Genomic DNA, 15,722 nt, shown 5'->3' on the forward strand with positions numbered 1-15,722 from the left:
TTTTAATCTAAGGCTTAACTGGTACACTTTCGCCAGTGACTGAAGGGATGATATAAATCCTGCCGGGGTCCATGTAGGAAGCAAAAGTACTTCAAGTCCCCATCTAGTCCAGTAATTAAAAGGTCCAGGTTCAACAAAATTGACGGAAAAGGTTTATTGCTGGATTCTGGTGCCTTGGCACCTATACATTGAAATAAAAAATAGTTTACCAAAATCGGACATGGGGAACCATCCGGAAATAGGTCAAATCCAAGATGGCCGCCAACAAAAGTAATAATAGTCATAAACGTGGAACCAATAACAAAAAACCCATTTATGATGAGTCTATCTATATTAGCTTGCCAGGATAAATGCAAAGGAATGTATAAATAACAATTTTGAAAGGAAAATTCACATAGAAATTTAAAATAATGCTTCAAAATGACGAAAAAGTACATAAATTTGTTAATATCAGTAATTCTTGCAGAACATGAACCGATTTATTATAATGTTGACGTTTTGCATATAAAGTCATGCAGTTTATTGTCTTCACATAAAAAATCAAGTTGGAAACAAATATAATTGAAAAAACCCAAAGTATTCCCTTCTTCAAAATGGCGGCCGAGCATACAATGTTTTAAAGATAGACCGCAAGAACATAAAGGTATGTATAAGCTATTTTTCTTTTATAGCTAAAATGAAAACTTGTATAATATATAGTTGATTGGCTCTAGAGAGGAATAACTGATGAAAATATGAACAAATATAAATATAAAATTTAAAACAGAGCCTTAAAATTAACATTAACATTTGTTTAAAGGAAAATCAAGGGAGATAATCCAAACTCCGGGAAGCAGTTATTTTTCTCAAATGGTATTAGCTTCTCAGAAACTTTATTAAAAGTTAATTCAGAAGATATAATCAAGACATTTAGCTCAAAAATCATTTGCTATAATCGGAAAAGCAACATTTGTATCTGGACACATGTCAACCATATTTCTATCAACTGTTACTATTCGCAGGTGACTATTCTCAACTGAAGGTGTCCTATGTAGATCACAGATGGCGACTTGTTTGCTATGTATGGAATCAGTTAACCTGGACAAACCCCGGGATTATGTGAAGTTGACAGCAAAATGCTGCTGTAAATTCGATGCACCAGACATCATATACAACTGTAGCCTGTTGGTACACAGACAGTGTCGAAGTATGCATAAAAATCCAAAGGCAATCAAAGTAGCTGAAACCTTTTGATCATATGTTTAAGCCTTAAATTTTAAAACTCGCTGTTTTCTATGTGGTACTTGTACAAACATCCATATAGAAGTGTACTTCAGCCGTGCGATGGCTCTTCAGTTACTCAACATATGTCTGCAACATACTGTGTCAACAGGCAAGATGATTGGACCAAGATGGTACAGTCAAGTATTGTGCCCATATACAATCTACCAGCTGAAGAAGCTATCAATCACCATGCTTGTGATAAGAATTTTCGGAGAGGGACAAGTATACCTGCAGCTTATATTGAACATGGGGAGGCTCCACCAAAGAAACGGAGACTTGGTCGACTGAAGTGTATGTCCTAGATGACAGCATTTAAGATTGCCATTTATTACTTGGAAGAGAATGATGATGAAACGATTCCTTTGGACAATTTGCATCACATTATGAAGTCAATAAGTGCACTGAGTCATGATCAACTACACACTACATCTCAGCTGAAAAGGGAAGTCATGAATCACTATGGGAACAAGGTATTCATAACTTATCAGGCAACAACCTAACATTGCATCTCTTACGGCATATGAAAATGTTGCAAAGGTGGACAAATCCGACATGTACAGTTTGATTAAAGTTGGAGGAGGATACATTCATACACAGGTAGAGACCATGTCGAAACATGTTGATGTGTATCTCGACAATGAGCAGATGGCATTGATTGACACCAATCTTGATTACCTCCCACATGCATTACGCATCCTCCTTCAAGCTATCATCAAGAGCTGAGCTGCGTCATTGGGTCAGGCAATAATGCATTCGAAATGTCCCCATCATTTGGCACTCGTGAAGAGCAACCTCCCCGTGGTGAGTGCTGGGTAACGCTAATAGCTCTTCCCCCGTGTGGACTCGGGGTAGAATTTGTCCACAGCACCCCATTGCTGGTCGTAAAAGGCGACCAAATTGGGCAACCCGTTTGCCGTGGGTTGCGCCCCTGTGTCGGCGGAGGACGGGATTCTGGTGGTTGAGGGCATTGGAGCCAGGAACAAGTGTTCCTATTGCCCAACACACCACTTCGACCCTTACTTCGCCTAGACGGGTGGTAGAATTGGCCCGATTCTATCAATCGGCTGGTCACGTCATGCCCTAGCATGAAATACATGGCTATATTATTAAGAATACAATCGCATGCTAAACTTTGTTATCAAAATCATTGTTTTGTTCCTGTTTGCCTAGAGTCGTATGCCAGAAGGCGGTGGCTCATGGGCCAATCTGGAGATAGAGACCTCTGAATTCTGTGTTTCTTGGGGAAAGTGATATGGGCCGAACCAGCCTGACGCTTATTCTTTTTGATCTCATAGCTTTTCAAGTCTATATTTTCTGGAGTATAACACCTCTGTATCCCTGGTGTTGCAGGTTGGCTTCCACTGTGACATCGTCCTTGTTGACACTCGATGGCGGGTGGGGAGCAGGGGTGCCGAATCACTACATAACACCATGGCTCACCACAATCTATCTGGTTCTTTCAAAACAAATAAACGTCGTCATGTCGATTCTATAACGTCTGACGAAGAAGAAACATCAACTGAGATTGCAGATTCTTGGCCGAGATTCATTGTCATCGCATCTGCTAATGGCAATCCTTTAAAACTAAATCCTTTCGCTATCTCGAAAGGCATTCAGAGTGCCTGTGGAGAAGTTACCAATGTTACACGTCTTCGTTCTGGTTCCATCCTTGTGGAATGTGCACGGAGACAACAATCTGTCAATCTGCTGGGTCTACAGCAGTTTGTTAACACCCAGGTTGTTGTTTCGGTGCAGAGGACACTGAATTCAAGTAGAGGCATTGTCAGGGACCGCGCACGCTGTCTTTCTGACATGGCAGAAGAAGAGATTGCTGCTGAATTGAAACATCAAGGGGTCACTGCTGTTAAGCGGTTCAGCAGAAAATCAGAAGATGGAAAATTTATCCCCACTAACACGTATCTTTTTACTTTTTGTCTTGCTAAAATACCAAATTCCATTAAAGCCGGTTACTTTAACATCGGAGTGGAGGTTTATGTTCCAAATCCTCTCCGGTGTTACGAGTGTCAACAGTTTGGACACGGGGCAAAAACTTGCACTCGCAAGGCCAGATGCTTCCGTTGCAGTGGAATTCACGAAGGTTCCGAGTGCACAGATGATGTCAAGTGTGCCAACTGCGACGGGGAGCATGTGGCCTCATCCAAATCATGTCCAGTGTTCGTATCAGAATCACAGATCTTAAAACTGAAGCACACGCAAAATATTTCTTACTCTGCTGCCAAACAATTGGTACAACTTCCATCAAAATCACCCGCAAATATCACTTATTCAGCTGCAGTCTCTTCTCCGCCGCCAGTTCTCAAAGTTACTACAGCCTCTACATCCTGCCAGACTTTGATCTCTTGGGTAAAAGAAGACCAGTTTACCATCGACGATGCACAGACATCTCAATCTATGAAATCTACTTCAGCTTCCCAGACAGACCATCTACCATCAGCACCTCAGATTCTGCAAACTCAGAAAACGGTAACTCCATCAGAACCCAGCCATGTGAAAATCACCAAAAACATTCAGGGCGAAGCCCATCTGACTAAAACAGAAAAAAAGAAGTTAAAAAAGATAAGGGCTCTCCAGCACTTGGAATTGCCTTCTCTTGCTGACACCACAGTAGAGGTTCATAATCCATTTGAGCCTCTAGCGATGGAGGTCAGTCCCTCACTCCCGGTTCGTGGGAGTGGACCTCCCTCTCACTCAAGAACTCCAGTTGAGCCTCCATGAATGGCTCCAATACTCTTATTCAGTGGAATTGCAGGGGACTAAAGAATAATTTTAATGATTTACAGTTATTGATACAGGATTTTAAACCATCAGCATTTTGTTTACAAGAAACGTATTTTAAAGATAATGATCAAATCAATTTGAGGCAATATGATGCATATAACTTCTTTTCTCCTCCAGGACCTAGGGCTACTGGAGGATCGTCAGTGTTGGTGAGGCAGGGTGTCATACATAGCCCTGTTCCACTTAATACTCCACTTCAAGCTGTTGCAGTCCGTTTAAGCCTCAACATTGTTTTCACATTGTGTTCGCTTTATGTACCTCCATCTTCTACTCTTCACCAAACTGATCTTCAGGCACTCTATGACCAGCTCCCCAAGCCCTGTATCATTATGGGCGATTTGAATGGGCATAATCCACTTTGGGGTAGTGCTGACACGAACAGTAAAGGTAAGATATTAGAAGATTTCATTTCGAACAACGATTTATGCATCTTTAATGATAACTCTAAAACTTATTTACATCCTGGAACAGGCACATATTCTTCTCTTGATTTATCACTTACCAACTCCGATCTGTTGAATGAATTCGAATGGTCAGTCCACGACGACCTTTGTGGAAGTGACCATTTCCCGACTATTCTTCAAACAATAATTCCAACTGACGTTCCTCCATCATCACGATGGAACTTCACAAAGGCTAACTGGCCTTTGTTCCAATTACTGTGTACGAGCAAATTACAATCTGGCCTTTTTGTTGATGTTCCTGATTCTATTACGGTGTTCACTGATGAACTGTACAAAATAGCTGATGATTGTATTCCAAAGTCCTCTGCAAATCCACACATCCGTAAACCATGGTTTAACAATGACTGCAGGCAAGCTAGGAAGGCACGGAAAAAGGCTGAGCGTTATTTCCGTCGCCATCCGATGGTCCATAATTTGAATCAATTTAAAATTTCAAATGCTAAAGCCAGGCGTACTTTTAAACATAATAAACGCCAATCTTGGCGTGATTATGTTTCAAAAATAAATTCACGGACGCCCATGTCTAAGGTATGGAATATGATACAGAAAATTAAAGGTAAGGGTTCCAAATCTAGCGTCCACCACCTTAAGAATGGGGATGACCTATTAACTAACAAATCGGATATTGCAAATAAACTTGGTGCAACGTTAGCAAAACATTCTTCCTCCTCAAACTATGTACCTAAATTCCAAATATACCAAAAACAGCAGGAAAAGAAAACTATTAATTTTAAATCAGATAATGGGGAAGATTATAATGAAGTATTTTCAATCCATGAGCTTCATACTGCTCTTGATCAGGCTCACGATACTGCTACAGGAGCTGATGGTATACACTATCAACTCCTGAAGCATTTACCAGAACCGTGTCTAGAAACCCTTCTGTTAATTTTTGATGATATCTGGACTTCAGGTGAGTTTCCTTCTTCCTGGCGTGATGCCATAGTTGTACCCATACCAAAACCTGGACGAGATCATACTGATCCATCAAATTATAGACCCATTTCACTGACCAGCTGTGTTTGCAAAACCATGGAACGTATGGTCAACAATAGATTAACATGGTACTTGGAATCTAATAATTTACTTACAAATATTCAGTGTGGTTTTAGAAAGAATCGAAGTACTGTTGACCATTTAGTTCGGTTAGAGTCATTTGTAAAAAATGCAATAATTAATAACCAGCATGCAGTGTCTATCTTTTTCGACTTGGAAAAGGCGTATGACACTACCTGGAAACACGGGATTTTAAAAGATTTACATGATTTTGGATTGAGAGGCCGTTTGCCTCAATTCATATCCAGATTTTTAACTGACAGACAATTTCAAGTCCGTGTGGGGGCTCAACCCTGTCTGATCATTATCATCAGGATCAGGGTGTCCCACAGGGCAGTATTTTGTCTGTTACACTATTTAGTATTAAGATAAATAGTCTCTCTAAGGTTTTAAATGACTCCGTTGATGGATCTTTATTCGTGGATGATTTTAACATATCATGTCGTGGTAAAAACATGCATACTATCGAAAGACAATTACAATTATGTCTAAATAAGATAAATAAATGGTGTTTAGAAAATGGTTTTAAATTTTCAAAATCCAAAACAAATTGTATCCACTTTTGTAGGAAATACAAACCCCATAAAGACCCTGATTTAATTTTAGATAGCACTCCGATTAAAGTAGTAAAAGAGGCTAAGTTCTTGGGTCTTATGTTTGACCAACATTTAACGTTTTTACCTCACATAAAATATTTGAAAAATAAATGCCTGAAGGCCCTTGATCTCCTAAAAGTTGTTTCAAATTCCAAGTGGGGAGGGGATCAGAAAACCCTCCTTCAACTGTACAGAGCACTTATTCGCTCTAAACTTTATTATGGCTCCATCATCTATGGTGGAGCCTGCAAAAGTAATCTTAAACTTTTGGACTCTATCCACCATCAAGGTCTGAGACTCTGTCTTGGATCTTTCCGAACTTCTCCTATTGACAGTCTGTACGTTGAGGCTGATGAACCATCCCTCAAACAACGCCGAATTAAATTATCCTTACAATATGTCACTAAATTACGCTCTAATAACTCGAATCCTGCATATGACTGTGTTTTTAACCCACTTTATGAAAATCTCTATAATAAAAAATCATCGGTTCTCCCCCCACTTGGAATAAGACTTCAGTCTGATATTTCTGCCGCTAAAATTAATCTTGATGCTATAGCCCCCACGCAGCTTTTGTCTTCTCCACCTTGGCAGTTAGTAAAGCCAGAGGTGGATCTGTCAATAACTAAATTAAAGAAATCGGAAACAAATCCACTTATTTATCAACAAAAATATAATGAATTAAGAAACACATATAATACTTACAAATCTATATTTACTGATGGATCCAAGGATAGTGGCGCTGTTGCTAGCGCCACTGTCATTGGATCCAGGACTATCTCCTCCAGATTACCCGATACTAGTTCTATTTTCACAGCTGAGGCCAATGCCATTTTAACAGCTTTACAGTATATCAGTAAACAGTCAAAATATCAGAAGTTTATCCTATTTTCCGATTCTCTTTCTTGCTTGCAGGCTATCCATAACATCTCATGTCAACATCCACTTTTAATCAAAATTATTGAATTATTTAATGAACTTGCTACTGGCCAATACGACATCGTCTTTTGTTGGTTGCCCAGTCATGTGGGCATTAAAGGCAACTCAATGGCTGATGCTGCTGCAAAAGCAGCACTCAACAAATCTGTGACACCACTTCTTATCCCATACACTGATTTTAAACCTGTAATCAGATCTTATATTTGTGATCTGATGCAAAAGAAGTGGGACTCCCAAGTAGGTATCAATAAATTACATGAAATTAAACCAAATATTGGTTACACCTACTTGGGCTGTCAGTCCAGATTTGAAGAGGTCATTATGCGACGATGTCGTATTGGCCATAGCAGGTATACACACGAATATCTTTTAAAAGGTGAGGATCCTCCATTTTGTATCCCTTGTGATGAGAGAATCACCGTCAAGCATGTCCTGCTTGATTGTGTTGATTTTTCTATCACAAGGGATAAATATTTCAAATCGTCATCTATTAAGGATCTTTTTAGCAGTATCGATTCTCGTTTAATCATTGGTTTTTTAAAAGAAATAGAGTTGTGTGCAAAATTTTGATTGTGTTTTGTGAAATATAAATGTTTTATGATTGGTAGATTAAATTAGCAACTGAGAATGTTAGTGGCTGTATCCTCGAGGGGGGTTAAAGTACTGTAAAATTATTGTCCTCCTGAGAGGGTACATAAGTTCCACTTCTTTCAAGGTAAATTTAGTACTACCGTGTTTTTAATCGTAGAATATGTGTCATTTTAAGACGTGAGGCTAACTCTGCCAATAATCGCCAACCACTGAAGGGATGATGTAAATCCCACTGGGGTCCATGCAGGTAGCAAAAGTACTGTAAGTCCCCATGGACCCTGGCGTGGTGATCTACCTTCAGTTGTTGGTGATCTATAGCCTGTTTTTATGTTGTGTTGTAAAATGTTAATCTCTTTTTACATGCTCTCTGACTAGTTTTATGTACATCTGTGATATTCTAGTTATTATACTGCCCTTCGTCGGCAGAATTGTATGCAGTTTAAAATATATTGTTCATGTCAACTTTTGTTTCGTCACGATATGGCTGAAATATTGCCGATGTGACGTTAAACTTAAACTCACTCACTCACTCCCCATCATTTCTGCCTCCTCGACAAGTTTGACAAAGTATCACACTATAACACATATATGGTCATCGTAATTTAGTGGATATGATAAGCCAACTCGGTTTCAGCTCCTCGTAAATTTAGAAAATTCTCGGTGACCACTCATGGTGTTCACCTAATCAGAGACATTGCAGATACATTCGTGCAATACCAGGCTGGTTATATAGATCATGCCAGCAAAAGGTTTGATGGGACTGGCTCAATCCATGCCATGGGCGAGATGGTGAGACGGAGGGTACCAAGAGTTAAGGTGGACTTGGATGATGTTAAAAAAATCAACAGTGTCAAACCATTCTCACAAAGAAATCCAAAGGCAGTGCTGGCGAACATTACCTATTCACCAATTGGTGACTTCTGTCTTGATGAAAAGAATAGCAAACTAGATCATTTGTGGAGTGCGCCACTTCTGTGTGTGTTGACCACTGTGTTCCGGTTGCATGCAGTTGCTCCATTCTGACATTCCATACCCCAGGAAGAGCTCTGAGATATTCTTGTTGATTATCAACGTGACACCAAGTGACGAATCCTGTGTCGAATCAACGCTGGAGTATATTTCCAAATATGCCAGACGACATGGAATCACACCGGTTATTACAATCAACCAGCAACTTTGGTGAATTGCATACATGATCATCGAATCACGGGCAGCTGAGAGCCCCTTGCATCAAATAGCCCTGGTTTTAGGGGGGATTCCATACTTAGATGAGTTTTGTGGGTACAGTTGGGAATCTGATGGCTGGATCTGGGTTAAAGGAGATCATCACTCAAGTATATTCAGAGGGTAGTACAGATCAGATGTTGTCCGGCAAATCTGTGTCACAAGCTGTGCAGGCTCATTTCTTGAGGAACCACTTCTGCAATGCTCTTATCGATCGTGTTTGATGGTTATTGTGGTGTTTTTTTACCAAGGATGAGACCCATCAGAGAAGAACTGGAAGTGAGATTGGAGTGGATGTGGATTTCACACCAGACTTGATTCTGAAAATGAAGAAAAAGCCCTTTTGGCAAATGAAAGAAACAAACAGAAATTCATCACTCTGTTGGGGTAAAAAATCGAAAAAGGTGGGTTTTCAGATTAAACACACATCCAGAGATGCTGACAATGACATTTCAATGCCTGTGCATTGGCTCAAACACAGCCTGTGGTAGTGGTAGGGAATGACACCGACCTTCTCATCCTGTTGCAATATCACTTCAGACCCGATACCATGAAGCCATCTTTCTTCAGACAAGTACAAAGATCACTGACATCTTCATCCTACAGATGATCCTTGATCCTAATCTCAGCCATTCTTTGCTCTTTGTACATGCATTGTCAGGGACCGACACAACATTGAGGCCGTATGGCATAGAGATGGTCTCAGGAATATTCAAAGGTTTTCATGGTGACAGGTGGAAACCATGCAGAAATCGAGCAGGCTGGTAATCAGGCACTTGCAATCCTCTGCGGCTGTATGCCTGGCTTGGATTTGAATTCTGAACGTGTGACAAAATTCACTGAGAAGGTATGTATCAAGCTCAAATTACCTACCCCTTCGACACCTTCCACCGACATCAGATGCTGCCAGATTGCCCAGCCAACGAGTCTGACTCCAAGTGCAGACCTGGCTGGGCAACAATATGGATGCGACAGAATGGGGCTGGACGTTTCACAAGAGCAACAAGGGCACTATATTGAAACCAATCACAAGGCACCAAGCTGTCACTCCTAAATTTCTGTTGAAAATAATCAGATACAATTGCACTGGAAAGTGTGATGAAAACACATGCTCATGCAGAAAAAAATTGTCTACAATGTACCTCAGCATGTGGACAATGCAAAGGGATGACATTTTCAAATGGACCAAGTCATGACTTCTCTGACATTACTGAATAATCGTCTCTTCATGTCCAGAATATGAGTGTGAATATAAAGACTGTCTTGAACTTTAGACATTTAAATTGATAGTAAGTTTGACTTGTAAACTGTAGTATTGCAGGGTTATTCCCTCTTTTATTCCCCGTGTTAAGTATTTTGTAGTCCGATATGGAACAATTGCATTTTTTTCACATTTCGGGCAGCCGTAATTTATTTCTGTGTAAGATTTCACTTTAAAATTGTTAAATATATATTCCCCTGTCTTAATCTTATGAAGTTGATTATAAATAGAGTCATCATCCATGTTTAGATTTTGATTGATTCTTTTTTTTTTACTTTTTCGATTTTCGTTTGTATTGATGGCGGCCATCATGGATTTGACCTATTTTGGGTGTTTCCCCAAGTCAAATTTTGGTAAACTATTATTTTTTTTAAAGTAGACCTATCAAGGCAGTGAAATGTGTTAAAAAACCTTTTCCGTCAATTTTGTTGAACCTTCATGAAAAATAAACCTTTAATTACCGGACTAATGGTCCCCAGTATGGTGAACTCCCTTCAGTGGCAGACGATTTCTAGCCCATTTTTGTATTGTGGTGTGCATTAATGCTTACTACCTTTTACTATTCTCAACTAGTTTTAAATGGTGAGATGATTCAGTCTGTGAGGGTCGGTTATCTTCCGATAAGTCCTTAGGATTCCCTGGAAGAGGACGCCATGAGGGATAGTGGTTTGAGTGAGCGTCTCAGCTCTGCTTCTATGTATGCCAGTTTCGTATACGCGCATGGTGGCAGGGTGGTTTAGAGCCTGTTATGCCGTGGTGGATCCTCGTCCAGGATATGAGCATAGTCTGTCAGTGGTAGAGAGTGGACAGCGAAGTCTTCCCTCATGTATCTGAGTGCCTTGAAGGAGGTGGTAAGCAATAGCTTAGCAACGTCTTCGTCTAAGGCTGTGGGGTCAGACCAGGCCACGTCTTCTTGTCCACGCCCCGTCCAGGGGAAGGAGCAGCGGTCCCATGGTACCTAGTATGGAGATCTCCCTTTAGTTACTGACGTTCTGTAGCCAATTTTTATTTTGTGTTGTTCACAAATACGTATGACATTTATATGTTCTCAACTAGCTATAAATAGACTCTGTGATATTCTAGTTTTTGTACTGTCCGTCGTTAACAGCATTTTATATTGTATAAACATATGTATTCTTCATGTACTTCTCGTCACGACATGGCTGAAATACTGCCGATGTGACGTTAAATATTAACTCACTCACTCACTCATGATGGTCGGCTAGACAATCCGCCACCTGATTGAGACAAAGGTGAACGTTGATCTCCGAATATGGTCCTCCATACGAAGGCTCAAAGGAGCCCTCTGGGTCCGACAAGTAGCCGCTGGAACGGCGCACCGGGGAGCGGCTGCGGGTACGGCGTCTGTTGTGGGATGACTTAAGAGCACCAACTAGATGAGTGAGTGAGTTAATGCTTTACGTCACATCGCCAATACTTCAGCCATATCGTGACGAGAAATTATTCATTTTTAGTACATATATTTAAACTAAATAAAAACCTGTCATCGATTGACAGTAAAATTACCAGAATATCACAGATTAATATTTAAAACTAGCATACAACTTTAAAAAAGATATCACTATAAGCAAAGGAACAATATAAAAACGGGCTATAGATCGTTTGCAGGTGAAGGTAGATCACCATGCTAGGGTCCATGGGGACTTACAGTACTTTAGCTACCTGCATGGACCCCAGTCGGATATACATCACCCCCTCAGCTATTGGCAATGATTGACAAATTAGCCACAATTTAAAGGAACATATACACTACGATTAAAAACGTGGCTGAAATAAATATACTTTGAAAGACGTGGTCTTACATATCCTCTCAGGGGCACAATAATTTCACACTACTTTAACCCCCTTCGAGGATATAGCCGCTAACAATCTCAGTTATTGATGTATTCAACCAATTATAAAATGAATTTGTAATGTATAGTGCTATTGATTTTTATGATTACATACTAGTTTTAATTTTATATCTGTGACAAGTCTAGTTATTTTACTGTCCCTCGTTGGCAGGTTTTTATATAAGTTTCAATATATGTATTATATTTAACCATTGATAGTCACGATATGGCTGACATATTGCCGATGTAACTTAAAATTTTAACTCACTCACTATAAAATGAATTTATTTATTTACAAATCATAACAATCAACATTTATGAATTAAGTCAATTTCTTTCAAAAAAGCAAAAATTAAATGAGACCTTACCTGATAAAAAAGATCCTTGAGCGATGAAACTTTGAGTGAGTGAGTGAAGTAATATTTAAAGTCACATCGGCAGTATTTCAGCCATATCGTGACTTGAGCAAGTTATGTATCTATAAAACATATTAAGACCTGTCGTCGAAGGACAGTACAACAACTAGCAATATATCACAGATTATAATTGTAAAACTAGTTTTAGAACAATAAAAGAATCAGATTATAACAGACGATACAATATAAAAAAACGGGCTGTAGATCGCCAGCAACCAAAGTTAGGCCACCATACTAGGGACCATGGGGACTTATGGTACTTCTGCTACCTACATGGTGCCCCAGCAGGATTTACACCATCCCTCTGGCTACTGGTGATTGTTTTAAGGTTCAGCCAACAATTAAAATTCCAGGTATACTATGATTAAAGCTATGGTAGAAATAAACGTACTTTGAATGATGTGGTCTTACATACTCTCATAGGGGGACAATAATTTTACGCTACGTCAACCCCCTTGAGAGAAAAGCCACTTACAATCGCAGATGGTGATACTTTACTAACTGTTAAAACTGCTATTGCCAATAGACTTGGGAAAACTTTATCTCAACATTCGTCTTCATCTAATTACGTTCCCGAATTTCAAAGGTATCAGCTCCAACAGTAAAAAAAGTACATTTTACATCTGATAATGGTGAAGATTACAATGAGGTATTTTCACTACATGAGCTATTTACTGCCTTAGGGCAAGCTCATGATACAGCAGCAGGCGCTGATAATGTTCATTATCAGCTACTGAAACACTTGCCCGAATCATGCCTTGAAACTTTGTTGACTATATTCGATGACATTTGGACATCAGGGACGTTTCCACCTTCATGGCATAATGCTCCACCTTCATGGCATAAACTTGATTATGGCTCCATCATCCATGGTGGAGCCTGCAAAAGTAATTTACAAAAACTAGATACTATACATCATCAGGGCCTGAGGCTACTCATTTAATTCTTGAATTTTTAAGAGAAATAGAACTAATAGATAAATTTTGATAGATGATATACATTTTAAATAAGTTAAATATTAACATCAACTGAGATTGTTGTTGGTGGTGCCACTCGGGTGGTTAAAGTAGCGTAAAAATATTGTCCTCCTGCTAGTGCCACGTAAATCCATTCTCGATCAAGGTAAGTAATATTGACTTGCGTTTTAGAACTTTGATTGTATTGTCAATTTGTTTTGTGTTTTTTTAATATTGGCTAGCATACGGTACACCCACTGGTAACCAAAGTGATGGCATAAATCCTGCTGGGGAGTCATGCAGGAAGCATAGGTACTGTAAGTCCCCATGATCTCCAGTAAGGTGGTCTAACTTTGGTTATTGGTGGTCTATAGCCTTGTTTTAATTGATAGGACTTAATCTCTTATTACTATATGTTTTTAAAGGAAATTATGATCTAGTTTGTTTTATTAAAAAACTGTGATATAACTTACTATTTTACTGTCCTTTGTTGGCAGATATTTTAGATTAAATACCTAGTTCACATCGCTATATGGCTGGAATATTGCCGATGCGATGTAAAATTTAACTCACTTTCTCATTCATTATCCCAACTGGCTGAAAAAGCAGTATTCCCAATCAAACGCTTTATGTATAGATTTAAAAACCTACCGGTTAATGCTGCCTTCAAACTATTTGATGGTAAAATTAGCTGTTTTAGCTGAGTGCGGGCGTTATCCGCTATATTTATTTGCAAATGTCAGATTACTTGTATTTGGATCAGGCTCCTCCGTCAACCAACACACAGATACACCAAGAAGTGTTATGAAATGTTCAAAAGATTAGACGAATCAGGTGATGAAAACTGGGTCTCGAAAGTACGGAAACTGCTTTGCAAATATGGTTTTGGTTATGTGTGGGTAGGCCAGTCAATTGATAACAGAAACTATTTCTTAGAATTATTTCAGCAACGATGTAAAGATGTATATTTCCAAGAGTGGAGCCATGAAATATCCATATCAAGATACTTCAAATTCTACTCAATGATTAAACATGACTACAATCCCGAGAAATACTTATTTATCAACAATGCAGATTTACGGAGATGCCTGACAAAGCTACCTTGTAAAATTCATGGTTTCAATGTAAATTCGTATAGAAAGTACCAAACACCAGATACATCTTGTCATTATTGGAACGCACAAGTTGAAGATGAACTCCACGTCGTGTTGGTATGTCTGGCTTATAACTATTTACTTGTTAAATATCTTCCAACTTATTATTATTATAAACCAAATATGTACAAATTTATCAACTTGTTGAACATGGTTGGTTATGATAAGTTACTCTGTATTTTCCTCGATAAAGTCTTTAAAATAAGAAATAATATGAATGTATTGTGAAAGAAAATAGAATCATGTTAGTGGCGCGGTATCATTATATTGTCCCATATTTTACACATGTTGGCCTCATGGCCATTTATACGGAATAAATGACTCGACTTGACTTGACTTGTACAAATCAAGCAAAGCATGCAAGCCTGTCCACTCAATTCAACCAGCTTACATAACTTCACTCTCATAATCACTTACAGTTCAACCACTCTTGTTAGACCCTTCTCCAGCACACAACCCATACATGCAGTCAAACCAAATTAAAATGACATTATGATCTTGGCAATACCTCCCTTCCCAAGTAAGTGTTACACACTGTCATTACAAGTACAAGATCCAATTCAGGAAAAGAAAACTACCCACTTGTGGTGGACATCTGCTCAGGAGGTCTGCCCATAATTCTCAACACCCTTGACAGCCTGTATAAAAAACCTGTACGGTTGTAAAGCTCCATCTTCCCGAGGCAAGTGAGTTAACTGACTATAAAAGTCCAGTTTCCACCCTTGCCGAACTAGGCTGGTATTATGGAGTTAGATTTTGGCTGGACTAACGAGTCTATGCATAGTCCAATCAAAATCGCGCACCGAAATCGAAATCCGCTTCGTAAAGTGTCATGCAGATTTCGGTCGACTGCAGGATTTGCAAAACATGTGCACCGCTAGCTCGTTGTCAACAGATATTTTCTAAATCTTTTCATGTTTTTAATCATTGTGCTCGTGTGATTTGATGCACTTCGCGATGTAAGACTCGTTTTATCACAATATAGCAATAGATTATCGATCAGATCGTCCTGACTGGGCGCCACCGTTTTGTTTGAAACAAATGCAAGTGATACGAGAGTCGGAATCTATTTGGTCCATAGGAGAGGCATAGAAGGGTCAAAACTCGTAATAGCCACTGGTGGAGCTACGATCGAGCCCAGGAATTCCAG

At 39.3% G+C, this 15,722-nt stretch overlaps 1 protein-coding gene across 1 annotated transcript; it reads left to right on the forward strand.

Moving 5' to 3' along the window:
* The first annotated feature begins 2,021 nt into the window (after positions 1–2,021).
* LOC139475395 (uncharacterized) lies at positions 2,022–3,999 on the forward strand. The gene is made up of 2 exons (XM_071258615.1): positions 2,022–2,075; positions 2,614–3,999. The coding sequence occupies exons 1-2, from the start codon at positions 2,022–2,024 to the stop codon at positions 3,997–3,999; spliced, it is 1,440 nt and encodes a 479-aa protein (XP_071114716.1).
* Positions 4,000–15,722: the final 11,723 nt, after the last annotated feature.

This window comes from Haliotis cracherodii, unplaced genomic scaffold (genome assembly GCF_022045235.1).
Source record: "Haliotis cracherodii isolate W230 unplaced genomic scaffold, xgHalCrac1.p SCAF_3, whole genome shotgun sequence".
NCBI lineage: Eukaryota > Metazoa > Mollusca > Gastropoda > Lepetellida > Haliotidae > Haliotis > Haliotis cracherodii.